Raw genomic sequence first — 27,498 nt, 5'->3', positions numbered from 1 at the left:
ACCAAGGCCTTGAAAACCGTCACACCTTTTGAGGCTTGGCACAGCCGCAAACCTTCTGTTGGCCACTTCCGTACTTTTGGGTGTCTTGCATATGCCCATATTCCACAGGTACTTCGAAAGAAGTTGGACAACAAGGCTGTAAAATGCATCTTTATGGGATATAGCAGCGAAAGCAAAGGCTACAGACTCTATGATCCCGTGACCAAGAAGGTTTTTGTCAGCAGGGATGTTGTATTTGATGAAAAATCAGAATTATCCTTGGCTGGTTTTGATACATATCAGGCTGCCCGTGATGTCTTTGAAGGGCTGCTGCCCATCACATTTGGTGATTCAGCTGGTACTTCAGCAAATGAACCTAATGTTCAGCCAGCTGCTCCTATGGAACATGCAGTAAATCAGCACATTGCTGAAACTGAAATTCAGCAGGAACTTGTACACAGTCAGGAAGCAAGACAGGTGCCTAGATGGTACACGCAGACTATGAGAGATAGTCATTTGGAAACACCCTTGGCTGGTCGTACTCGAAGGCAAACTCGACTGCATGATTCAGCACATTCCATGGAGTTTGTTATGGCAGCATGTACTCATGATAATGAGGAGCCTGAATGTTTTGAGGATGCACGACATAGTGTGCATTGGATGGCAGCCATGCAAGCTGAATTGGATTCTATTCATAAAAATCATACTTGGGATTTGGTGTCTTTGCCAGTTGGCAAGCGTGCCATTGGTACGAAATGGGTCTACAAATTGAAAAGGAATGCAGATGGATCCATAGATAAGTACAAGGCACGGCTGGTAGCTAAAGGCTACGCACAGAAAAAGGGCATTGACTATGAGGAGACCTTTGCTCCTACCTCCCGTATGACGACCATTCGGTCTATGATTGCCTTGGCTGCACATTTTGGTTGGAAAGTGCATCAACTGGATATAAAGACTGCATTCTTACATGGGGAACTTCAGGAAGAAGTGTATGTACAGCAGCCCATTGGTTTTGCAGTTGAAGGCTCAGAAAATTTAGTATGCAAGCTGAAAAAAGCTCTATATGGTTTGAAACAAGCTCCACGAGCTTGGTACGCAAAGATAGATGCTTTCTTGCTTAGTCAGGGGTTTGTAAACAGCCCATCTGAGTCTACCCTTTATGTACATAAAGAGGGGGGATCCATGCTGATTTTGTGTCTATATGTAGATGACCTTTTGCTCACTGGAACACATGCTGATCAGATTTCAGCATTCAAAAATAATTTACAGCAAACTTTTGACATGTCTGACTTGGGTATTTTGCACTATTACTTGGGCATCCAGTTTGTACATGATGCTAGAGGCATTGGATTATGTCAGTCAAGGTACATTGGGCAACTTCTTGAGAAGTTTGGCTTACAGGATTGCAAGCCAGTTTGTACACCCATGGAACCTGGGCTCAAACTGTCATTACATGATGACAGTGATTTGTTTGATATCCATACTTATGCTCCAGCAGTGGGATGTCTCATCTATCTATGCCACACTCGGCCAGACATACAGTTTGCCGTTTCAGTTTTGAGCAGGTACATGCATCAGCCTCGTATGTCGCATTGGCAAGCTGTGAAGCGTGTGTTTCGTTACTTGCAGGGTACTAGAGCTCTTGGATTGCTTTATGCCAAGGGGGGGCCACTGCAGTTACATGCTTACAGTGACTCTGATTGGGCTGGTGATTTTGATACTCGTCACTCCACTAGTGGCAATTGTTTCTTTCTTGGCTCGTCATGCATTTCTTGGCTTAGCAAGAAACAATCCACTGTTGCCACGTCGTCATGTGAAGCTGAGTACAAGGCAGCCTTCACTACTGCAGTTGAGTGCGTATGGCTTAGACGCTTACTTGCTGATTTGGATGTATCTGTTACGGAGCCTACTCCTTTATATACTGACAGTCAGAGTGCCATTGCAGTGGCACGGAACCCTGTGTTTCATGCTCGCACGAAACACATAGAGATTCACTACCACTTTGTCAGAGAGAGGCTACATGCAGGTGATATCAGCCTTGTCTACTGTCCTACCACCAGCAATGTGGCAGACATCTTCACCAAAGCTCTTCCACGAGACAAATTTGAAACATTTCGCGATGCTTTGAATTTGACGCCCTTTGGTGGCGGATGATCCTTGTACACTTGATCACTCTTCACTCCAGGGGGGTTTGTTGGGTATCTCACACGCCTTACTTACGCCTACGCTCATATGGGAGTGTGCGGGTGATCACTAGGACACTGGGGCACTTTTTACTCTCGGTAGGAGAGGTTTTTTCCCCCAGATTATGTGTACTATTTTGTATGTGCTTGTGGTGCACACTTACGGGCACTTACTGTGTTCGGGTGTGAACAGCCCCTTATAACTCTAAGGTATAAGGGTTATCATTTGTACTTTCAGCTTACACTCTATTCAGTACTATTGCATTGGGTGTCGTGCTCAACTCTGTCTCTCACTCTCACACTGTCTTCTGCACTTCAGCTGCACCTCGATCCTCTCCCATCTGACAAAGTGTAACATAGGTCAAAACTATGATGACTAATTAGCTTATAGATAATGAAGACATCAATCAGACAAATTAGTGGAGTTACATATTACCAAGACTTGCGGTTCAACAATTTGTCGTGTGTACTCAACATCTTCAAAATCATCCAACAATTCCAATTCTTGCTCTGTTATACCAAAGAGAACCTGGTAAAGAAAACTGACGCAGCTTCATTATCACAGAGTATGAATACCTTTGATTCACATTATGGCTTAGGTTTGGCAAATCTACTTACAAAAAATAGCAATAAGTATAGATTTATCAAGGTTTGGCCCCTATATGAGAGGCCTAGTAGTAAATTTTCAGAAAGAAGGTGACTGGGAAAACACATTTTCTTTTTGCCTTCTTGCCGAAAGAGATGATGTAACATTTTTCACATTAGAAATGTCAAACTTTTAAGGTCTTGACTGTTACTAAGACAAAAGTTGATATCAAAGCCAAACATGAACCTCCATATGTTGCAATACTAATCAAACCCTATGCTAACACATGACACAGTGTGACATATTACATATGCATTTTCTTCCTCTTGTTGCTACCTTATTCACAGCAATTTGAGCAAAATGAAAATGGCCTTGAAGATCCACCATTTAACTCATCCCTGGTGATTCAGCTTGTAGCTTCCATACAGCAAATGCTGATGAGTGCAGAATTATGAATGGAAAACAACTCAGCCTGGGGAGCTGAACTATACAGGAACCCAATGTTATGAAGACGAATAAATTATGCACATCCAATGTTTCCTGGTGTCAGAACAGGAGACTGCAACAGACAGGGAAATCAGAAAAACAGCCTCACTTTTGCAAAATCGTGCTGTTTATCTTGTTTGGGATGTGTGTTTTTTAAATCCATAAAAGCTCAAGTATGTTTTCCCTTTTCCATGTGGTCTGAAATCACCAATTTCAGACATCTGATCCAGCCAACCATACTGTCTGATTCCAATTATAATCAGATCAAATAGAATGGGACAATTGGACGGCTGCAGTTTTGTTTCACAGCATCGCACTTTGTTCAATATGAGAAGTAGAATGGGTGCGTGGGAGGAAGACTCTGTAACTCAAAGAAGAAAGACAGAGATCAATAGAAATATAAGGGAGATAATTACTGTGAAGAAAAGAACTGACGTGTACTAATGTCTACAAATGTCAAAAGGTCATATTGATGTGCATCGGGATGGCAATGAAACAACAATAATGCATGTCAGCTGGATACTTGAACCGAGCTGCTGAACTCAGCCTGTGGGGTCAAGACCACAGTCAACATACTCCTAAGCTGTCTCCATCTCTGCCAGACTTTGATTATTATATCTGCTGAACTCAGCCTGTGGGGTCAAGACCACAGTCAACATACTCCTAAGCTGTCTCCATCTCTGCCAGACTTTGATTATTATATCTGCTGAACTCAGCCTGTGGGGTCAAGACCACAGTCAACATACTCCTAAGCTGTCTCCATCTCTACCAGACCTTGATTATTATTTCAGCTCTGCTGGTTCAATCCTCAAGTTGTGAGAAATTAATTGTAGATAGGGTATTCTAAGATGTTTGGGAACCATGGACATCCTAGCCTAGGGCCGGACATCCTAGCTTAGGCCTTAGATCGGATATGCCACAGAGATATCATGAGAATGACTTCTAAAGCTAAAAGGGATGAAGAACAATTGACTCACTAATGTCCATACAAAGTCCCAGTTGAAGCTAGAATAAAATATACCCAGAATGATCAGATGGATTTGCCTTTCTATTGTTTTTGTTGCAGAATCAAAAGATCCCTTGCATTAAAGGCCATGGAAAACAATACAACAGTGGTTTCTACCAGAAACAAAATGTGCACGGAAATTCTAGAAGTGGATGTTTCACAAAATGAACCTTCAAAAGGATTGTGATTAATGTAAGACATAACATTCAAGCTGTGTATTAAAGCCTAGATGCAACTTTTCTTAAGCTATTTCAAAAAACAGAAAGTATTATCCAAGAAAGCCACATATGTCTTAAGTGGTCAAGCTTATGAAAAAGGTCAGTATAAGGCAGGCCGCAAAATGATCCGCAATTCAAAAAGAACATGGCTCATGAACTACCTTTCCATATACTTGACTCCCTTGTTGAGGAAGAATTGCTGGGTAAATTCGGCCTTTTATGCTGTATCGATGGCTGCAATACACATGGATTGTGGTGATTCATTAGTCTCAAACACCAGCATTTGACCTTCCAAAGTGTCAAAGTTTACAACTGAAACTACACACCTCAGTAGAGTATGTACAACTCACATGTGATTGCAATGGGGGACTGAAAACAACCAACCAACAGAACCACCCACACCTCTCATACAAGCTATCTATGTAGACTTAAATAGGGCTTTACCGAAGCTCTCATGTTTAAAGAACCCATAAGGATCACAGTAATCCGCAACCAACTACAAGTGAATGCAAGCTACACTGCTTCAAAGCACCTCTAGCATTTATATATAGGCTTTCCATATGTCAGCAACTCTTCAGCATGGGAGCAAGCCAACACCAATCACCCAAGATGAATAGAGGGATCCACTCCAAGGATCCCTAGTTTAGAATCTACACCTTGTGAAGAAAACTGCTAGGGTTGTGAAAACAACCAACCCACAGAACCCACCCACACCTCTCATACAAGCTATCTATGTAGACTTAAATAGGGCTTTACAGAAGCTCTCATGTTTAAAGAACCCATAAGGATCACAGCAATCCGACCAACTACACGTGAATGCAAGCTGCACTGCTTCAAAGCATCTCTAGCATTCATATATAGCTTTTCCATTTGTCAGCAACTCTTCAGCATGGGAGCAAGCCAACACCAATCACCCAAGATGAATAGAGGGATCCACTCCAAGGATCCCTAGTTTAGAATCTACACCTTGTGAAGAAAACTGCTAGGGTTTGCATTAAGGAAACACAGAGCAAACGACCACGACAGAAACACAAAGAGACAGACATAGACACAGAAAGCAAAACTCAAACCCTAAACGCAAAACTCAAAACTCAAACACAGAAACTCAAACACAAACAGAAGAAGGGAAAGAAGAACACAACTCTGAAGTGAATGAATACTACAAATGAATGTAAGAGTGTACAAATACTCAAGCGCAAAGCAGTGTGTTGAAGAGTGACGTCCACCGGAGACGGATCCCGAGTCTGTGACCACCAGTCAAAACTGTGAAGAGAGAGGAACACCAAATGCTGATCACCAGAGTGTAGGTGACTGAAGAGGATGATGCCTAATGATGAAAACGCCAGCAGAAGGCTGTAAACGCAACTACCAAGTGGAGGAAGATGGTCGACAACTACCGCGAGGTGATGGAGAGCTCCAAACACAGTAGCAAAAGGTCGCCTGATGGAGGAGAGGGGCTGCCAACTGTCGTCTACAGCCAGAAGCTGCAAATGCAAGGTGCAGATGAAGGTGGAGGTGCTAGCGATGAGGAACAGGGCCAAACACAATAGGTAGGAGGGCGCCAGACAGCGGGCAATAGCCTAGAGGAAGGCGCCAAGGCATTGCAAGGGCTGATGGAGAGAGAGAGGCAACAGTCGAGGGGCTGGTGGACCGCCACGTATGTGTGTGCTGATGGCTGTAATCTGCAAAAATGAGATAGGATGAATGGGGGCAGCCTATCTATTTATAGATGTTGAAGGTGCCCCAAAAAATAGGGTTTTTGGGGGACCACTGAAACCCTCTCTGACCGCTCCCCTTTTTAGGGTTTTTCATCAATTAAGTGTGTTGTGGGGCTGTTTAAGAATGCTAATCAGCTGAAAAGCGTGTTTTAGCTCAACACACCTAAGCCTGCACCTGATGTATGCCACACTTCACATGACTTCTCAAACTGTATGTAACATAGTGAAACTTAAGAAACGTGTTGATCATACCACCACACACAATTTTATATGGATAGACATATAGCCCTTCTTATACCACCACACACAATTTTATATGGATAGACATATAGCCCTTCTTGACTTCCATGACAGCTATCCCATTGTCATTACAAGCTGTCATGCAGCTTCCACATTTAGCCACTTGCCAATTAGAACTGGCATATACTTCTCCCAACTCCATCACCTTCAATTTTGGTACTATTAGGGCACTTTGTTTGTGTCACAGCATGGGACCCATCATTGCCTCGTAAGAGTTTGAAACTATAGCACAATATGTTAAACTAAAGAAAGCGTATTAATATTAAACCATTCATAAAGCTCATTAAACAGCCCCAAAACTCAAATGCACAGGAGTGCTTCAACTATCCTATAAGCAAACCCATAAACTTTGGTGGTGGCTCTATAAATAGTGTGTGTGCTAAGCCCCTTGTCACTTTCAGTCTCCACAACTGCTTCAGCACCTGCCTGCCGACACTCTCCAGCTGCTGCCATCATCATCCACCACTGGCTGACTGCTGTGTTTGCTGTCCGAGCAGGACAACCTGCTGTCACTCAGCTTGTGGAGGACATCTACTCAGCATCTGCATCATTCTGGTGCCACCCTGCCTGCCGGTCAATGCTGCTACCTGTTGCCATCACCATAGCAGGCTCCATAGCAGACTATGTTTACTGTTTCCAGCCCCTCCTTATCATCACTAGCTGCTGAACTATTCCTGCAGACTGCAAATCAGGTTGCCGTAGCTGCCACATCATCGTCCATGCTACCAGCTGCTGCATTTAGAGTTTTCTGCACCTTCTTTCATCAACCTTTTCTTCCCGTGGATGATACCTTCCGACACACTCCCTCAGCCTGCTCCCACAAAAGTCATCACCTGTTGGACTGCTCTATCTTTAAGCATTGTGTACGTTCACTCATTCTCATCAGCATCATTCATTCAACTTGATATTCATTCTTCCCCATTTTGGGCCTTGCCTTTTCATCTGACTATTGTGTTTTAGTTGTCAGTACATTTAGTGTTTTCTTAGAGCAAACCCTAGCATATCTTTGCACATCACAGAAGTGTGATTGGGAGCTCAAAAGTATTCAATGCATAAGCTTTATTGTGTCGTATGAGATGAGCCTGTCTGCATGGAAAATCAAAATTATCCCTTTATCTTTTCATTGATTGGCTATACAATGAGCTTATGTTAGCTACCTCCTAACAAGGGTTGTCCACGTCCGACAGACACAACTCATTTGATCCAGCCCATCCACATTCAAAGGCATCCGAGTGGCATCCTTGTCAAACCATCAAGCATGTCAAAAGTGTCCATTGACGGGTCAAATATGGCCATTTTTTTCAATAGTCTCTCTTTTTTTTTTAAACGAGTAATTTATATTATATTAAATGATTACAAGAGTACAAAAAAGTCAAATTATTAAAAGAGTACAAAAGTCACATCAAAGAAGTAGCAAAAATTGCCATAGTGTTAGATTTATTTATCCCCGTGTGGGAACGCACATTATTGTGTGTAAAAGTGCATGTTTAGGTGTGAACACCTTTTACACCACTTAGCATTAAATAAGGGTCAAAGGTGTAAGTGGATACCTTAGCCTATATACTCATGCCCTATCACTTGTACTTTCATCAACATCTATCATAGCAATCTATTCAACGTTGTTGTGTACTTGCAAGAGCTCTTTCTCTTTATACATACATACATACATATATACATAGCCTGCTGGCCCCACAAGTGAGCTCCATACCTAACAGTGGTATCATAGTAGGTCTTATTTGTCCAACAAAGGTCTGCAGCCCACGACTGTTGCTGCAACAACAGAAGAAGAAGAAGAAGAAGGATAGGAGGCGCTGTCTTGGGGATCAAGTCCCCCTATCAATCTGCACGTTTCCTGCATCCTGCACCCTGCACCATGTCAGACGTGCTCGACAACCCTGTCCCTACACCCTAGTCAAATGAACATGACCCGTGCAATCGATCGACCTGCTCCATCCAGGATAATCACCATGCCACATCTCATCTTATCAACTCTAGCCCATCATCTATTGAATGCTACATCACATCGATCTACCACATCTCGATTGTCACTAGCCCATCAATTTGTACCAAATAAGCCCAAAACTAAACCTCTAATTAAACTTTAAACATTGGATTCTTAAGGGCTGTTCATATGCAGATTGGGGCTTTTCCAATTGGAACCCAAATTTCCAACAATTTGGGGGTTTTGCAACTGTGATCCAAAATACTCAAATCTTCCTTGATAAAATTTGGGGCTTCTCAAATCTGAGCCTGCTTTCTTCGAATTTCTTCATCAAAATTGTCATTTTTCAATTTGAGCTCTCTCCATGGCATCTACCATCGGAATGTCAAGATATAGCATCACAATTGAGAGATTCTCACGTGTTGAAACCATGACAATTCTCAAGGTGGCTTGAGAGATGAAATCTGAAGAAATGATCACCATATTTTTTAAGAACGAAAGGTGTAACAAAGATGCTGATATAGCACTGGCAACCTTCTACACCAAGAAACAACTGCCTAAGTGTCGATACTGCAAGCGTATTGGCCATACTATTGACTAATGCTATGAGAAGAAAGACAAGCAACAAGAGAAGCAACACACCCAATATGTCACTGCTAATTGTTAGAGATCATAGCCTGTTTAGGCAGCTGCACAGTCAGCAGCAGCAGTCGGACCAGCAGCTGCAGTCGGACTGTGCAGTCGGACTGCCACGTGGCAGTCCGACTGCCTGCAGCTGTTTTTACCAGGCTGCGCCCTATTTCTGGTGCCCCGTTCTAGGTGGTTTTTCGCCTATTTATTGTCGACGACTTCAGCAGTCTACCCATTCTTCTCTGTCGCAGATTACAGACCGGTGCCGTGCAGATTTCTGTCTCTGTTCACAGATTTCAGACAGCAGACAGTGCAGACTGCAGCAGACTTCGAGGTGGACAGCAGGTCGCATCGTCGAGGTGGAGACACGCAGTCCAGCGCACTGCGCCCGTGTATATCTTTGTATTCAACATTCTTTATACAGCAGATCTTCATTGTACACTGTCTCTTTCTCTCCCTTTTCTCTCTGCGTTCTCTCTCTCTCAGTCCTACGCTTCCGCACCGCTGCACTCTGACATGGTATCAAAGCAGTGTTTGAGGGCTGACTGAGCGCAGAATCAACCTGAAAAGGAGTTTCCATCGCGACACAAATTTGCGTTTTTTGCGTTTAAGGGCAGACAGGAGGGCTGCGCCTTGGAACAAGGCTGAAACGAGTGTGGGCGCACAGGAAAGGAGTACAGGTGGTGGATTTTCTGCTGTTTACTGCTGTTTGACGCGGAGGAAGTTTGAGTTTTCAACCTAAAAGTGCAGGTTTTGCTTTTTCATCGCCTCCGGCGGGTGAAGAAGCTTCGGGACGCGGAAGAGCCTTAGCAGGCTGAGTTTACCCAGTCAGAGGGGGCTGCTTTTGCGTTTGAGAAGGCATTGCAGGTGAAGATGTCTACAGAGATGGACTTGGAGTTCCAGGTGATTATGGACCGGAAGGTGCCTGTCTTACCGGCTCTTCCTACAGATCAGAAGCTCGACGGCGACAACTACCGCATTTGGCGCGTTATGATGTTGGCCATTCTTGAGTCCTATGATTTGGCGGAGTTGGTACAAGAAGATATTGACCGGCCTTCGGTAAGAGATGAGTCCAAACTCTCTTCCGATGCTCGTGCGGAGTTGGCCAGGGCCCAATCTCATTGGGACAAACTGAATGCCAGGATTCGATCCTTTCTCTTTCTATCATGCACTACAGCCGTGATCGCTCACATCGAGCACTTGACGGTGGCTCGTGAGATATGGCTGGAGCTTGATCAAATGTACAATCAGATGACCCTGATGAAGAGGGTTTCTTTGGAGGTACAGATGCGGACCTTGTCCGTCAATAAGTCTTCTTCGCTAAGGGAACACATTAACAAGCTAAGGCAGCTACAGATGCAAGTTCAGAATGCGGGGAAGCCAATTTCCTCCGAAGACATGGCGATCACACTCTTGTCCCAGTTGCCGCCACGATTCGGTACATTTTACTCTGCCCTTATTGCTTCGGGGCGAGAGTCTACTCTTCGGTGGGAAGAGTTGGTTCCTATGGTCTTGGACCAAGAGGAACAGTTAAAGGGACAAAATGCTTCCAAGACGGAGGCGTTGACAGGTCAAGCCTCTCAGAAGAAGGGGAAGGACCAAAAGAAGAAGAAGGGGGATAACAAGTCCAAGAAGGACAAGGACAAGGACAAGGACAAAGACTCCACATGCCATATTTGTGGAAAGACTGGCCATTGGAAGAAGGATTGCCCTGACAAAGACTCGAAGGACACCAAGAAGAAGGAAACCAAGGATTCTGGAGTGGTGGCTGCACCCTCATCAGCTGCATTTCTACATTTAGTTGTCATTGAGGACGCTTCACCGAATGCTTCTGATGCTGCGATGGCGGCTCCCCAATCTCGAGAGTGGATTATTGATAGTGGTGCCTCACGGCACATGACTCCTTCCTCAGATGGTGTTGCCCAGCTGCGACCTTCGCGTGGGCAGGTTCTCATTGGAGACAGCTCTTCAGTTTCTATTGCAGGTCGGGGTAAGATGCAGCTTATTCCGGATGGACGAGGTGGCACCCATACCTCAGAGGTTTTGCATGTACCAGGATTAGGGTACCATCTCCTTTCAGTTCATAAGATTTGCTCCCTTGGTCTTTTGGTGGAATTTGACAGTTCTACTGTGCGAGTCCTTGATCGTGAATCGAGGAAGGTTCTATCATCTGGATATGAGGAGAACGGCATTTATAAACGAAGTCTTCCACTGCCCTCTCTTCTCTTCTTCTTACCTCACAGTCACAGTCTGAATTATGGCATGCTCGGTTTGATCACCTGAACTATGACTATCTTCGGAAGGCGTCACGTGGATAGCTTGTTCGAGGGTTGCCGGATATAGTGGTGAGCCAGCATCCATGTGTCTCCTGCATACGGGGGAAGCAGCATCGGGATGCCATTCCCCACACAGCTTCGCGGCGGTCTACTTCACCGATGGAGCTAGTATCTACGGATCTATATGGCCCTATGAGGAATGAGTCCCTGCGTGGGAGCTCGTACTTCATGCTGATCGTGGATGACTATAGCAGGATGACATGGGCCTATTTTTTGACACTAAAATCAAAAGCTTTCTCGCACTTCAAGGATTGGCTTCTCTTTGAGGAGAACCGATCAGGCCGGAAGTTGAAGACCTTGCGATCCGACAAGGGAGGTGAATTTGTGTCTAATGAATTTGCTCGGTTTTGTGCAGATAGAGGAATTCACCAAGAGTTTGCCAATACCAATACTCCTCAAGAAAATGGTATTCTAGAACGGAAGAACCGCAGTGTGATCGAGATGGCGCGCACCATGATGGAGCACCGACAGACCCCTCAGGTTCTGTGGGCCGAGGCTGTGGCTACTGCAGTCCACATCCTTAATCGATCCCCTACTTCGGCCGTGGAAGGGATGACTCCATTTGAGGCTTATTTTGGGACGAAGCCAGATGTTTCTTACTTTCGGGTCTTTGGGTGTGATGCCTATGTTCACATTCCCAAGGCTCACCGTGACAAATTTGAAGCGGCTTCCCGAAAACAAGTATTTGTTGGCTATAGCTCTCAGTCCCAAGGTTACCGACTGTATGATCCCGTCAAGCGGGATGTATATACTAGCCGTGATGTGCGGTTTGTGGAGGTTCCAGCTTCTTCAACGGGTGAGGAGCATCCCGTTCTTGGAGATCCAGGGGAGAGTTTGGCTCCTTCTACAGTTCCACTGGAGCCTGTGCCGTTTTATTATGATTCTGTTTCTGACACAGAGTCTACTGTTCCACCGGATCCTTCTGAGGAGTTACCACCGGTGGACATTCCAGAGTCTTCTACTGATGGAGAACGACGAGGGGAGGTTCGGCCTCCTCGCTGGGCCCGTGACACACTCCGTGATTCAGGGATCAAGGGGGTTCCTGAGGAGTGGGGACCGCAGGTTGGTCCGCGGCGGTCACGGAGGCACCAGGCGCTTTCTTCGGAGCTTGTTTGCTCCAATTATTGTTTGATGTCCCGAGTTATGCAGGATCGAGAGCCCACCTCCGTAAAGGAGGCTTTACAGTCCGCCCCATGGAAGAAAGCTATGGAAGCTGAGTTGGAGGCTATTGAGAGGAATGGCACTTGGTCACTTATGCCACGCCCCTTGAAGAAGAAGGTGATTGGAGTCAAGTGGGTCTTCAAGACCAAATATCTCAATGATGGTACTTTGGATAAGCACAAGGCTCGCCTTGTTGCTAAGGGTTTTGCCCAACGCCCAGGGATTGACTGTCATGACACCTTCGCCCCTACAGCTCGTATGGCAACCATTAGAGCTGTTCTTGCTTTGGCTGGCCATAGGAGATGGCCTGTTTATCAGCTGGATGTGAAGTCGGCCTTCCTGAATGGTGATTTGAAGGAGGAGATCTACGTTGAGCAGCCTCCTGGCTTTGGTTCTTCAGATGGGAAAGTCTACAGGTTGAAGAAGGCCCTGTATGGTCTCAAGCAGGCCCCGCGAGCTTGGAACGAGAAGATTGATTCGTTCCTCCAGACTCAGTTGGGATATCGGTGGTCCAAGGCCGATCCGCAGCTGTATGTTCACACTTCCGAGGATGGTTGTGTGCTGTTTGTATTATATGTTGATGATTTGATTGTCACAGGTGATGATGCACAGCAGGTCAAGGAGACAAAGTCAGCTTTACATCGGACGTTCGAGATGACGGATTTGGGGCTACTCCATTTCTTTTTAGGCCATGAGATTTATCAGTCTCAGAGGGGGATCTTTCTCTCCCAACAGAGATATGTACAGGAGCTCTTGGTGACTTTTGAGATGGAAGATTGTCGGGCCCTCTCTACTCCTATGGATCCGAACTGGAAGGCCACTTCCCATTCAGCTTCTCCTTTGGCGGATGCTTCCCGCTATCGACAATTGATAGGGTCTTTGCTTTGGCTTCTCAACACGAGGGTTGATCTATGTTTTGCTGTTGGGCTCTTGGCAGGGTTCATGAGTGAACCTCAGACGGTGCATTGGCAGGCTGCTCAGAGGATACTTCGGTATCTAAGGGGGACGTCTGATTTGGGGATTCATTACCCCGCAGGGACAGATGGGTCAGATCTTGTACTTGCAGGTTGGAGCGACTCGGATTGGGCTGGTGACGTGGACCACAGACGGTCTACAACAGGTTACTGCTTTACTTTGGGTGCAGGTGTTATTTCATGGAGTAGCAAGAAGCAGCCCACGGTAGCCCTTTCGTCTATTGAGGCGGAGTATCGGGCCGCATCTTCCACCACATGCGAGGTTGTGTGGCTTCGGAGATTGTTGGAGGAGCTTGGGTTCCCCCAGACTCGTCCTACATTGCTGCGATGTGACAATGAGAGTTGCATTGCCTTGGCAAGGAATCCTGTTTTTCATGCCCGGACGAAGCACATTGAGATCCAGTACCACTTCATCCGAGAAAAGCTTCTGGATGAGACCATCACTGTGGAGTATTGCAAGACGGAGGATAATCTTGCGGATTTGTTTACGAAGGCGCTTCCTCAGGCTCTACTTTGGCAACATTCCCGATCCCTCAGGCTTCTGCCCTGTCCAGGCTCTGAGAGGGGGTGTTAGAGATCATAGCCTGTTTAGGCAGCTGCACAGTCAGCAGCAGCAGTTGGACCAGCAGCTGCAGTCGGACTGCCACGTGGCAGTCCGACTGCCTGCAGCCGTTTTTACCAGGCTGCGCCCTATTTCTGGCGCCCCGTTCTAGGTGGTTTTTCGCCTATTTATTGTCGACGACTTCAGCAGTCTACCCATTCTTCTCTGTCGCAGATTACAGACCGGTGCCGTGCAGATTTCTGTCTCTGTTCACAGATTTCAGACAGCAGACAGTGCAGACTGCAGCAGACTTCGAGGTGGACAGCAGGTCGCATCGTCGAGGTGGAGACACGCAGTCCAGCGCACTGCGCCCATGTATATCTTTGTATTCAGCATTCTTTATACAGCAGATCTTCATTGTACACTGTCTCTTTCTCTCCCTTTTCTCTCTGCGTTCTCTCTCTCTCAGTCCTACGCTTCCGCACCGCTGCACTCTGACACTAATATCTTATCAAATAGTGACCGCAATGAGCCACCTACCAATTCTGACACAGCCCTTAATGCATCTGTTCAATCGTTGTCCCTTGGTAATGCTGAACCCTATCAATACGCATTTTGAATTGGATCATAAATAAATAAATAAAGTGTTCTGGAATTGACATTGACTGTGCCAATGCATGTGTTAAGTGTTGAGCTAAAATACATTAGCCTAACTTAAGTAGACCCAAAACACGCTTAATTAATGAAGAAAACCTCTTATTTTAAAAAGAAACACGATCCTAGAGAGTTACTGAGCCCCACATGCAAAATCCTCATTTGGGTGTCCCAAACTTTTTATAAATAGACATGCAACCCACCACTCTTCCTTAATCTTGTTTTTACAGATTTCTGTATTTTTGGTGCCCATACCTCGTTCGCGGACGACATCGCAATCAGAGCTTTCCCCAACCATTTGCCACCATCTGGTGCCTAATTCCAGCCTTGCAACTGTCGCCTAGTACCCTAGAGCCGTCACCTACAATTTGTTATTGCATTTGATACTAACGTCATCATCTGGTGCTCTGGTGTTATCACCATCAATGTGGAACTATCACCCTAATCTTCTCTCTCCTTTATATGCTGCATTTTCAATTTCTAGCAACCACCTTGATATTCTCTCACCTTTGTCTGCTACTTTTGCACCTGGCAACTATCATTCAAATTTTCTCTCTCCTCTAGTATCTACGTTTTTAGTCTTTCTCTCTCCTGCACTATTGTCTGCATCAGATTCAGCCTTCCTTGGCTATGTTTGCTGGTGTTCAACACAAGGAGGCTACCTTTGCTATGATTCGGGATCCATTCAGAGTACGACACTCTACAACTCATAACCTCTGGCTTGATCCCAGAGATACAAGAGCTCGAGCTCCAATATTCACTGCATAGTGTGTTTTCTGCATGAGCACTGTAAATTCATTATTCGTTCACTTTATTATAAAATGTGTTCACTGTCTCTCAATTATCCTAACCCTAACCCTAATTGTATTCTAAGTTTATTAGTCTGTGCTTTGTCGTACGATTGGTTTTATGCTTTTTGCTTTAGAGCATTTCTTCACACTAAGACCTTTACAAACATATCCATGTGGGATACTCTACTTGGATTTTTATCAAAAAATATTTGTACTTTTCTTTTATGATTCTATTAGGAGATATATTTTAGGGGGAACTGTAATCACTTACCACATGATACCTGAGTTGATCTAGAAAGCTATACCCTACTTCAAGTCCCTGAGCTTTTCGATAGACCATATCATGATCTTCCTCACGGTGCACCTCTCTCACTTACGTATCTCCTTTCTAGAATCATTGTACAAGATTAGACACTACCTCTTAGAGGTATGACCTTCCCTGTTCCTTTTCCATCTTAGCATTAAAAAAGGATCAAAGCTATAGATGGATAGCTCAAAAGTACATATTCAGGCCCTATCACTTATACTTTCATCAACATCTATCACATCAATCTATTCAGCCTTGTTGTATACTTGTAAGAGTTCTCTCTCTCTCTCTCTCTCTCTCTCTCTCTCTCTCTTTGTGAAGATAATTGAATTAAGTAGCAATATTTACATCAGACCATCAGCCTTATTGTGTACTTGTAAGAGTTCTCTCTCTCTCTCTCTCTTTCGTAAAAGGTAATTGTATTAATTACGAAAAAAATACAAGATTACTTGATTACAAGATACATGACGACAATCCAAGCCATCATGTGAAGAGGTTCTAAGTACTACAAGTTACAATGTCATGGCAAGGGTGCGGAGGAAATTGCCATATACCAGGGACGGAAGTCCTCCATAGAGAGCAAATCAGAATGATGGAGAAGAGCTAACTGCCAATACAAGAGGCCCTTAAGCCTCACAATATGCCGCTGAACATTATAGGCGGAGTCAAACAGAAAAGCATTCCGAATGGTCCAGTTATGCCAACAGCCCTAGTATCGAAGAAAGTAATACATGAGCTTCATATGTGGCTGTGCGGGAGTAGGGTATTTGGGCTGGCCAAAAACCCAATCAAAGGGGCGCAGGGTTATACCAACTACCCCTCGCCAAACAGCCGACAAAAATAACCAGACTTTCTAAGCGACGGGGCAAGAAATAAATCGGTGGCGGGCGGATTCCATAGTAGTGGTGCAAAAGAAACAGGTGCCATTGGAGATTCGTCGCTTGGAAAGAGCCGAAGCAAGCGGAAGACCCCCAATCATCACTCTCCAAAGAAAGACTTTATATTTAAAGGGTGTCTTGTTCAACCAGCCCTCCATCACAGTTGCCCTCCACCATGACCAGGATTTACGCAATCCCCATAAAGCATTCGCTTTAGTAACTAGCCATTGATGATCTTTAATCAGAAGATGATACACTTGGTTAGCAGAAGCTTTGCTCAACGTCAGCCGGCCTTGTAGGTCCCAATCCTGCCAGGGATGATCCGAAGCAAGAGCAGGAAAGGGTTGTCTGCTCTGGAGCACCGTCAAAAGCTGTTCCCATAAAGGCCTATATCCACGAGGGATCCTGAAAAGCCTCCTAGCTGTACGAAACGATATAAGCACATTGCGACTGGCAAGGGTGGCATCCGCAACCGAAGACAAGCCCAAACGTGCCATCCGGTTGAATTGTGGTCTAAGCTCATGTTTACCTTCCCACGAAAGTAAACGCGAGACTGCCAGTAATTCCATTTGAAAAGAGTTAGTAGGGAAGCGATCCTCCGTTGAATGCCACTGAGCCTTTTGAAGGACGTGTTTCCAGGAACATACCAAATGAGTAAGCAGCGATGAAGATGAACTGGAGAACCGCGAATCAGCATTAAGAACATGCCACCAAGAACTCTGGATTTGGGTATTGCCATGCAGAAGCCCATGGCCCTCAAGGAAATAACGGGCTATAGCGACCCACGGGTGATGATCCGAGCACATGGCGCGGAAAAGAGACCAACGAAGTGCCTGCGTGTGAGTTCGGGCATCTAAAATAGCTCCGCTACCCATGCGTTTGGGGGTGCACGCATGCGACCACGAGATCCAGGAAATACCTGCATGCAATGAGTCCTTCTTCCATAGCATGAAGCGAATAGACTGAGTAAGAGCATTCAAAGTCGTAGTAGTCCAAGGCAACAATGGCAAGAAATATGTGAGCATTGGCAACATAATTATCTGGGCTACTTTAAGGCGAACATGGAAGGGCCAAGCCTGAGACTTCCAATACATAAACTTAGCCACCATTTTCTGAGAAATCCACTGCAGAAGCTGCTTTGGGGGAACATCAACACCCAAAGGGTATCCAAGATGCCGGACAATGGAGCCATGAGGAACAACCAAACCCTACCAGTCCAAGGACTGCAAATCCGACTCCGTGCAGCTTAGAATGGCTGATTTGAGCGCATTGATACGAAGGCCTGACGCCTGACCAAAGAGACCCCAAACATCCAATGCTTTTCGAAGGTTATCCTTGTCCGCACGCAAAATCATAAAGGTATCATCCGCCAGGGATTGGCTAATGAAGTGCTGTCCTGTAGGAAGCGACAGTCCGGCCAACTGAGAAGAGGCGGCCATATGTGATAACATGGAAAGAACTGGATGTGTCGCAAGGGCAAAGAATGAAGGGCTCAAAGGGCACCCCTGTCTGACAGAACGGGCAAGGACAAATGGCTCAGTAACACCTCCGTTCAGCATGACTCGCGAAGACGCCGCAGCACTAATGGTGTAGATTAGACAAGACATCCGAGCACCAAAGCCCATAGCAGACATAAGTTCAACAACGAAAGACCAGTCCAGATAGTCAAAAGCCTTTTCCAGGTCCAGTTGAATCAGTACTACCTCCTGATTAGAATGCTTGGCATAATCAATGGCCAATTGGGCATTCAAAACATTGTGTAGAATATTGTGGCCCTTAATGAAACCATACTAGAGAGGGTGCACAAGGGCAGGAAGATGCTTATGGAGCCGATTCGCCATTACTTTGGAAAAGATTTTGTACATTGAACCCATCAAAGAAATTGGGCACCACTGTGTCAACTTAGATAGCGAAGGAACTTTTGGAAGCAGTTTAATAAGTCCGTTTCCATGAGGGAGGCATGATCCCCGTTTCCCACACCTGCTGAAACAAAGCCTGCAATGGTTTCGCTAGTTGGGTAGCGAAAGCTTCAAAGAACTCATTGGTGAGACCATCCCAACCCGGACTTTTATCTTTGGGCAAGTGTAACAAGACGTCCATAACCTCTGCCTCACCAATATCTGACTCCATAGTAGCTTGCATGTCCTGCGGAAGCTGATTGCGGACCAGGTCATAAAAAACCGAACGGGCTTGAGTAATTTGGGCTGAAGGTGGAGAAGCGGAACCGAGAAGGTCACGGAAATAATTCCTGCACATATGCACAATAGTCTGTGGATCCAGGATAAGGTGGCCTTCTGCATCCTCGAGTCTGGTCATATTCTCTCGAGCAGGAGAGGCATGAAGAGCTCGAAAGAACTTATGGGTCTGACATGCACTATCTTGCAAAGTCTCTGTCAGATGTTGCAATTTGGCCTGCTGATACGATCTTAACTAGAATTCTTTAATAAGATCGGCCACCCGCATAGCCAGTGCAAGCAGAAATGCATCATCCGGAGTGTCCACCAGCAGGGAGCGAACCAAAACCAGCAGGTCCTCCGCTGCCTGTCGACGGCGCCGACAAAGAGAGGCATGATAGATCCCATACTGCCGAGCAACCCGCTGCACATTAGAGAGCAATCTTTCAAATGATGCAGTGCCCTGAGAGGAAAAGTCCAAGAAGAATCTATCAAGCAATTGCTGCATATAGCCCTGAAAAATTGCATGCTTCAAGTAGGACGAGTTGATCTCTCTCTCTCTCTCTCTCTCTCTCTCTCTCTCTCTCTCTCTCTCTCTCTCTCTCTCTCTCTCTCTCTCTCTCTCTCTCTCATCATGGAGCTTCACCCTCAGCCTACTAGCCACACAAGTGAGCTTCATACCTAACACACATGCCAAGGGACTAAGTCCTCCCTAGAAAGGAGATCAGTACATTGAATAAGGTCCAGCTGTCAATGTAGGAGACCTTTAAACTTAGCAAGGTGTCTCTGCACATCAAATGCAAGATCAAAAACAAAAGCATTCCAAGTTGTCAAATTATCCCAGCAGCCCCAAAAATGGAGAAAAGGAAACAAGATCTTTATATGTGGTGGTGCCAAAGTAGGGTATTTGGGCCAAGCAAAGATGCAATCAAAGGGATGTAGTGATATGCCAACCACAACCCTTCAAATATCAGAAAACAAGGTCCACATTTTCCGCACCAAAGAGCATGAAAGAAAATAGTGTCGAGAAGATTCTGCACTAGTGAGACAGAAAAACTGTTGCCATTGAAAATGCAATATTTTGCAAGTGTTATGGCAAGAGGTAGCCCACCAACCATGACATGCCAAAGGAAGACTTTATATTTGTACAAAGTCTTATTGAACCAACCCTCCATGGCAGTCATTTTCCACCAATCCCGAGATTTATGCAATCCCCAAACAATATTGGCCTTAGCAACCAACCAATGGTAATCCTTAATTATAAGGTGATATACAAACATGGAAAGGCTAGGATTGTGATTTCCAATAAACAAACTTCGCCTCCAATTTCTGGGAAATCAATTGCAACAATTGCTTGGGCTGAACATCAACACCCAAGGGGTAGCCCAAATGCCACATAACATTCCCACAAGGAATCACCATACCTTGCCATTGTAAAGACTGCAAATTCAATTCAATACAGCTAATGAGGGAGGATTTGGCTGCATTGATATGAAGACCAGAGGCCTGTCCAAAAAGCTTCCATACCTCCAATGCCTTGTGGAGGTTCTTTCATTCCACTTTGAGAATCATAAAAGTGTCATCTGCTAATGGTTGGCCCTCAAAATGTTTGCCAAAGGGAAGAGAGACACTAGCCAACTGTCCCATATCCATCAAATGAGGAGTATAGAGAGGACCGGATGGGTTGTTAGGGCAAAGAACAAGGGGCTCAAAAGGCAACCCTGGCTGACCGTGCACGCAAAAGTGAACAGCTCAATGGCTCCACCACTCAACATAATCCACAAAGAGACATCCATGCTAACTATGTGTATCAAACACGACATGCACAAACCAAAACCCATAACATGTATGAGCTCTGCCACAAAAGACCAATCCAAGTAATTGAAAGCCTTTTCAAGATCCAATTGAACCAACTTGATTTCCTGCTTAGAGTACTTTGCGTAGTTAATGGCCAGCTGAACATTCAATACATTGTGCAAGATATTTTTGCCCTTGATAAATCCATATTGACTAGGATGCACAAGGCCAAGGAGGTGCTTGTAGAGGCAATTAGCCATGACTTTAAAGAAATTTGTATATACAGATCCCATCAAAGAAATGGATCACCAATGTTTCAGCATTGAGGGCGACAATAGTTTCAACAATGGAGTGTGGATCTATAACAATCGAGCCGTATGCATGCTAGAGACGAACCATATTCTCTCGAGCAAGGCAAGACTTGAAAAATTTACGCTAGTTATATGAAGCATCTTGTAAATTCTCAGTACACATGCACAATAATTGCTAATCTATAACCATCAGGCCATATGCATGCTGGAGACGAACCATATTCTCTCGAGCAAGGCAAGCCTTGAAAAATTTATGCAAGTTATATGAAGCATCTTGTAAATTCTCAATCAAGCTTTGCAACTTGACTTGCTGGTACAATCTCAACTGGAATTGTTGAATGAGATTTGTCAACCTTGTAGCTAATAGTAGTAAAAATGGATCATCCAAAGAATCAATTAGCAAGGAGCAAACCAAGGCCAGCATTGCTTTAGCAACTTGTCGACACTTTCTACAAAGAGAAGCATGACGGATACCATAATGCCTAGCAACCCTCTACACATTATGGAGCAATTGCTCAAAAGAGTCATTGCCGCTAAACGGGAAATCAAGTAAAAATCTGTCAACCAACTGTCCATATAACTATTAAAGACTGGGTGCTTCAGATAAGATGAAATAAAACACAATGGAAGCCGTCCCAAAAATTGCACAAAAGGGGAAACAAGGTGGACAAGCATGTCAAACTGCAGAGGAAAACAATCCAACAAAGCATATTGTTGCAACACCTAGATATCCAAAATCTCTGGTGGAAAAGCATCATTGTGCTTAATATATATGCCGTCCAAGTGAGACTGTGTGGCAAAACACTGTGCCGATTTAAAAGTAAAACCTAAATTTGATGGGCAAAGCCATGACCAAATGTCCCACTTCAAACAACCATTTCAAGATTATGCCACACACAGCTCTCAAGTGCATCCATCACCAAGTGCTCAAAGGTAGGTTGTGAATACACACATACTAAAATCTCCCATCAACACTCCTGTTCTACCAAGAAACAAGCAAGCTTCTAGATAGTCCCACAAATCCTGTCTAGATGAAGAATCATTCAGTGCATAGAGGCCTATCAGCGATAGTACCTCACCTTCAAACAAATTTTCAATAACGAAAAAGCAACCATGGACATCATTCTTAACAAGAACCGACTGAAACTTGTCATGCACAACCATAAGTACACCTAAATAGTGCCGTGCTGAGCCCCCTACATAAAACAAACGAAACCCATGGCAATCCACAATTTTGCCAACTTCACCGTGGCTTTCATGCTCATGAGCTCATAGCACATCCCATTCATTGATTATCATGCAAAATGTGCCACATATCATGCTACTTGCTGCATGAACAAATGCCACACACACTCCAAGTGGCAAGCCTCATATGTCATGACAAAAGGGTTCAATGTCAAGGCTGATTTTGTCTCAACTACATTTTTGATACTAAAATATCAAGAGTACCCTTGTCAAGAAAATCAGCCAATACTACAAATGAGTTTTAAGTCCCTAGCCCTTCCGAAGTGGAGGGATCGTTTCCTTGCTTTGGAGCAACCCTTTGATATCAACCATACCAAGGGGTGATCACTTTACCACAAGGATCAAAAGTAAGCCACATAGGAGGGTCCCATGAATGGTCAACAAAGACCTTCAAAGCAAAAGATTTTCGAGGGCCCATCTGAACCGCGACATTGGCAATGGATATAGATCACGCCTTATCTTTGCAACGCACATAAGTGCACAAGGGATCTTGTGAAGTGCTAGGCATAGATGCTGCCGAGATCACATCAGACCTTTTTACCTCTTCTCGCACAAACATCAACCCAATCCTAGTCAAGAGAATCCAAAGGCTACATAGGTTGTTTCCCTTTATCCACAATAGTCTGCACAAGGGACTCGCATGCTTGAGGACCATAATCCATAGGAGTATCATTGACAAGTGGAGCCAAACCCCCATCCACAGCTGCAGTCTCCTCCGAACATTCAACCATGAAATGCCACAATCGTCCACAAGAAAAACAATGCCCTGCAAAAGTACCCCACTTCAAACAACAATACAATGAAGGCATTCCACAACACTTTTAAGCGCAGCCAATTGGACCTTTTGTGCGAGGTATCCCATATCATGCACATGTGGTTGGACTTGGTAGCCCGTAAGCTAGGGGTAACCAAAACTGTGTCAACCTCTCCCATAGCATCTTTAAGGAAAGGCCAATAGACTGCAAGATAGTATTCAACTTCAACCCATACCGAGCATTTCTACTAGAGCAACCGTTGAAATTTTGTCAAAGGTCTCCAAGCCATTATATGAACTGGGCATCTATCAAAGAATAGTGAAACTCTAGCCAAAAGAACATCCTAAGCGCTTGTCGATTTGAGCAGTATCTCATAGAAGCCTCATGGGCCAACAAAGATTTTGTCTACACAATCCCCCTCCAAAAGAAAGTATAACCATTGATGGATCCTAGAGAGCAGCCGAATCCTATTGGTGAAACTAGGGATGACCCCTCTTTCATAGAAGGCTGAAAAAGAACACAGTAGAGTCTTGATATCCTCAATAGCATCGAGAACATCCTCTTTGTCTTGGTCTGGAAAGGATTCCCAATTGTGTTGAACATATTCACCCAACAATGTATTGGCAAATTCCAAGAGATATTCCATGTCCCCTAGGACTCCTCAATAGCTGAGGTAACCTACACATAAAGAGTGAGCACAATGCTCAGCTTGTGGAAGGGATTGAGAATCTGCCATTACATCATCAGGGGTGTGCTCAATGCATTTCATCATTGCGTCAAAGACATGGTTTAAGGGGGGTTGCACATCAGAACCAAGTGAACCTCGGAACAAGGGACAACTATCTCCATACAAGGAACCATTTCTTCCCACTCCATCATCCGAACAAGGCCCCAAGGCATTCACCACCTGGTCTATGAAGGCTATGTTCAGCTTTGGCATGGCACTGTCATGAGAATATGTATTTTTGAAACCTCACTTAACATGTGGATTAATTTTTAATCACATAGTTAAGTAAATGTTACACATGTGAGGTGTAACCGGGGTTAGAGTAAAACATATGAGCCCAGGACCCGAGAAAATCACGGAATGTCGAAGGCAAAAGTTGCTATAAGTTATGCCACATACGTACTTGGTGGTATCTAGTGCCAGTTGTTGGCCTAGGCCATTCATTTGGCTATAAGTATCAGTTGGTGACACTAGAGAAGTGGCGTTTAATGATACCTAATGCCAATCTAATGGTCAAAGATGACGCAAAGACACTTGGGAAATAAAGGCAAAACCACCACTGGTTTAGTGCACGATGTAGTGGCAGATTAGCCTAATTAAGATAGTATTGAACTTTGCAAGACATGCAACAAAATCAAATATCAACATGCATTGATAGGAAGAAGATACTGCTAGTCTGATTTGCAGCCATTGGAGGACCTTCTAAAGCAGCCAGGGGCAGAAGAAGACCAATCAACAACAAGTGACAGCATCTACAAGCTGTTGAAAACAGGGCAGCAATAGTAAATGACTGATTTTCTTCAGTTCTTTCATCTACAAGCTGTTGTGGCAAGGCAGCAACTGCATTTGACTGATTTTCAATCATTCTTCGCGACAAAACTCTGAATTTTCTCTCTACAGCTTTCTCTCTCATCTCCTAGCCATTTCACAGCCTTGCTATGAAAATCTCAGCATTTGGACCCTTGGAGGCTAAGAAATTGCAAATTTCTCTGCTGTAAACCCTAATTTACAGCAGAAATTAGGGTTTAACAGCAACCTCACGAAGCATGCCAAAAATTGGAAGCTTCAAGACTTGGATTTTTCAGGGCTAAAGGTGAATTTCAGCTAAATTTAGATGGAGGACTAGCCAACCATTGAATTTGGGGCATTTCCATCGTCTATGAAGTGGGTGAAAGCCAATTCAATGCCCAAATCAAGGGGCAAAATAGATTGAAGACTTGTTGATCACTTTGGACAGCAAGAGGAGTTTGGATTGTGAAGGGAATCGGGAGAATCCCATTGTAAATCAACTTTTTCTTCAATAAAGCTAAAGAAATACCGAAAGGAGCGCCAATTTTGGGGCCAATCGGGTGTGCATTGTCCAAAATCAGTAGGTAATTATGTATTTTCAGATTTGCATTAATTGTTTGCTGCTGTAATTAAGTTGTAATCAGGGATTTACCACTCATCCACGGAAGGAAGGCTCGTTTCAAGCGCAATGCCCAGGTATTCAGCAGCTGTCCGTCATTGAACCTCTCCTATCTCTGCAAAGGCAGCAACCTGTGCAGAACAGGGAGTAGCCAGTCCCACAAGCCTTGAACTGCACCCCTAGACTGCACCTCTGCCTGTCACAACCTGCCCTGCCTGCACACCCACAGGCCAGTCCTATTTGCAGATCACCATTGCCTGCAGGTTCCCACTCTGCCGCTGCACACCTACCTTGAATGCTGCCTAATCATGCATTAATCTGGTTGTATTTATCCTGTGCCTGTCTGCAGTAAAGTGCACAGTCTGTTCATGTTCCTTACTGTCTGCAAATGATCAGCACCTGTCAACAGGACATCATGCAGGTCTGATTACAGGCATGTCTGTCTGTGCACACAAAAGTGCCACTGATCTGAAGATCCTTCATTCACCTAAGCAGCCGACTGTTTAAGGCTGCACAGGTCTGACTTTCAATCCATCTGCAGGTCGTCACCTGAATAGCACCTGCCACCTGATCTACACCCAGAGTCAATTATCCTCCTGCACTTGCCTCCTGTTTGTACTGCACCCGCTAGCTGGTTCACTCCCCCGTGTGCTCTTGATGAGATTGTGGCCAGACTGGCAGCACCTATGACTGTCTGGCCTCATCAAGAACCATGGCCATGACCAGAAGCTTAAAAACACTGGGAGCTTAATGCAACTGGAATAAGCTGTCCAGCAATTGCAACAGTTTCTGCCTATCAAAATTCACATCTCTCTCTCTCTCTCTCTCTCTCTCTCTCTCTCTCTCTCTCTCGACACTATCACGAGACACTGAAGACTCACCACCAGGCATATCAGTGAAGCAGCTAGGGACCGCATCATAGCCGAGATCATGTGCAGATCTTGAGATCAGCTACAACCCATAGTCTCCACCACACTTTTGTGCATGGTTCTATCAGATCTAGTTCTCCTTTTCTTTTCTATCAATAGAACAACACTACACATGGTTCAACCCTAGTATAGTCCCATCGTATAGTTATTTTCAGTATTGTTTCATAGGCCACCCACTTATTTGTAATGTTATCTTTACCTTACTAATGAGATGACATTAGAGATGGATATACTCTGGATTTTGTCTCATAGGCCACATTGGCCTTATGTAGATGTTAATATATCTTTCTTTCTTTTCTTTTCTTTTTTTCGTAATTTTCTTTCTTTTCTTTCTTTCTCTCTCTTTCTCTCTCTCTTCATAATAGGTAATTGTATTAATTACAAAAAAATACAAGCACAAGATTGCAAGATTACAAGATGCATGATGGCCCTAGTCCATCATGCATAAAAGTTACAAAGTCACAGCAAAGAAATAGCGGAGATCGCCGTATGCCAAGGTACTATATCATCTCTGACCAAGATATCAACATGTTGTAGAAGGTCAAGTTGCGAATGAAGAAGACCCCTAAGGTGGCCTCAAAAATGAACACATTGCAAGTGACCCAAATCTGCTAGCAACCCCAAAATCTAAAAAAGTGAAACAAAATCTTCAAGTGAGGCTAAGGCAAACCATTGTATTTAGCTCTTCCAAAAGCCCAATCAAGCGGACGCATCCTTGTGCTCACCACTGCAAGCCAAATGTCCAAGAGAAGGGCCAAAATCTTCTAAGCAAAAGGTCAAGAAATGAATCTATGATGGGAAGGCTCCACTGTAGTGGCGCAAAAGAAATAATTCCTATTAGATATACCTCTATGGTGAAGGGCCAATGCAAGACAGAGGCCCCCCCACCAACATTCTCCAAATGAATACCTTGCATTTCAAAGGCGTCTTATTGATCCGTCCCTCCATTATTGTCAATTTCCACCAAGCTTTAGATTTGTGCAATCCCCAAAGAGAATTGGCTTTGGCAATGATCCATGCGCAATCTCTGATCATGAGATGATACATCTAATTAACTGAAGAGGACTGAAGAGTTCAATGCCCTGCAAGATCCCAATCCTGCCAAGGGCAACCAAAATCCAAAACAAGACAGGGCTATCGGTTCTACAAGAGATTAGTGGCTCTATCCCAGAGATCATTGGAGCCATGCGGTACTCAAAAGACTCTTTTGATGGTGCAAAAGGACATCGGGGTGCCTCGAAGCAATAGAGTGGCATCGACCACCGAGATCAATCCAAGGCGTGCCATGCAATTACATTTAGGTCTCTCCTCTAATTTGCCTTCCCACAAAAGAATCAGAAAGACCGCTAGAATTTCCATTGGGAATGAATTAACAGCCTATTTGTCCTTTGCCAAATGCCAATGGGCCTTGGAAAGGGTGATTATCCATGAAGACACCAAATGATTAAGAAAACCCAGGGCA

At 44.6% G+C, this 27,498-nt stretch overlaps 1 protein-coding gene across 3 annotated transcripts in view; it reads right to left on the bottom strand.

The window, feature by feature from the left end:
- The window catches only part of LOC148034585 (AIG2-like (avirulence induced gene) family protein), a 121,867-nt gene that overhangs the window by 56,224 nt on the left and 38,145 nt on the right, over positions 1 to 27,498 (bottom strand). For all 3 annotated transcript variants that reach the window (XM_087679534.1, XM_087679535.1, XM_087679533.1), the window contains exons 2-3: positions 4,620 to 4,692; positions 2,599 to 2,691 (exon numbers count right to left, since the gene is read on the bottom strand). In XM_087679534.1, coding sequence (XP_087535660.1) covers positions 2,599 to 2,691; positions 4,620 to 4,692 — 166 coding nt within the window. The remainder of the gene's footprint in view (positions 1 to 2,598; positions 2,692 to 4,619; positions 4,693 to 27,498) is intronic.

This window comes from Lygodium microphyllum, chromosome 6 (assembly GCF_053477565.2).
Source record: "Lygodium microphyllum isolate KBCC chromosome 6, Lygodium_microphyllum_v1.1.10, whole genome shotgun sequence".
Taxonomy (NCBI): domain Eukaryota; kingdom Viridiplantae; phylum Streptophyta; class Polypodiopsida; order Schizaeales; family Lygodiaceae; genus Lygodium; species Lygodium microphyllum.
This window is presented reverse-complemented; position numbering and strand designations above follow the sequence as displayed.